Source organism: Octopus bimaculoides, chromosome 7, assembly GCF_001194135.2.
Source record: "Octopus bimaculoides isolate UCB-OBI-ISO-001 chromosome 7, ASM119413v2, whole genome shotgun sequence".
NCBI lineage: Eukaryota > Metazoa > Mollusca > Cephalopoda > Octopoda > Octopodidae > Octopus > Octopus bimaculoides.
The window spans coordinates 25,024,971-25,025,753 of record NC_068987.1 but is presented as its reverse complement, the minus strand read 5'-3'; the positions used below and the strand labels follow the sequence as shown (position 1 = coordinate 25,025,753).

The window sequence follows — 783 nt, the reverse complement described above, 5'->3', positions numbered from 1 at the left end:
TATATATATATATATATATATATATATATATATATATGCATACACACATCCATGAATGCGTACATGTATATATACATATATTCATACAACTATCATCCAAATGCTATTGGTCAACTCGGGGCTATAGTGGAAGATAGCATGCTTATAGTTTCTCGCGATATGATAGCTCCATAACCTAATTATTAATCACACGCCATTGCAATGAATGATTTTTTTCTTTGAAGTTGGTGTGATTGTGGTAAGGATGTTGTTAGTAATGAGCATGCAATGTAGAATGATAATTACTATAGTGGTGTTTTGGTAACGCACGACGTTTATCATCTCATAATGTAGTGCTTTGATCAATGTATACAACAACCCTGCTACATTTACTACAAGTACAGAGTCAGTAAGCATACAAAATTTTAAGACTCGGTGATGTGTCACTGTATGAAAAAATTATACATTTCTTTTCTTCTTTCAGAGCTATGTCATGCTACTGGTTGATTGGAACTCTAAATAAGAATCACATAATTAAGGTTTCAATTATTGTATCATCATTCAACTCGGCTGAAGGTTGTGAGAACTCATACCTCAAAGCATACGACGGTTTGTACATTGATATTTCATTAGCTTTTGTTAGTTTTTTCAATTTTTCTAGTTCGAAATTATAATAGAATAATGGTTTCACAAGCCACGGACGATCATAAAATCATTGCCTGAGCTAATGTACAGTAAGATAGTCCTTGCTTGTTTGTTTAATTATTTATTTCATTCTTTTTCATTCTTTCTTCTTTCTTTTTT

At 31.4% G+C, this 783-nt stretch overlaps 1 protein-coding gene across 1 annotated transcript in view; it reads left to right on the top strand.

Moving 5' to 3' along the window:
* The window catches only part of LOC106882802 (bone morphogenetic protein 1), a 58,508-nt gene that overhangs the window by 19,258 nt on the left and 38,467 nt on the right, over positions 1 to 783 (top strand). The window contains exon 6 of the mRNA XM_014933585.2: positions 464 to 588. Coding sequence (XP_014789071.2) covers positions 464 to 588 — 125 coding nt within the window. The remainder of the gene's footprint in view (positions 1 to 463; positions 589 to 783) is intronic.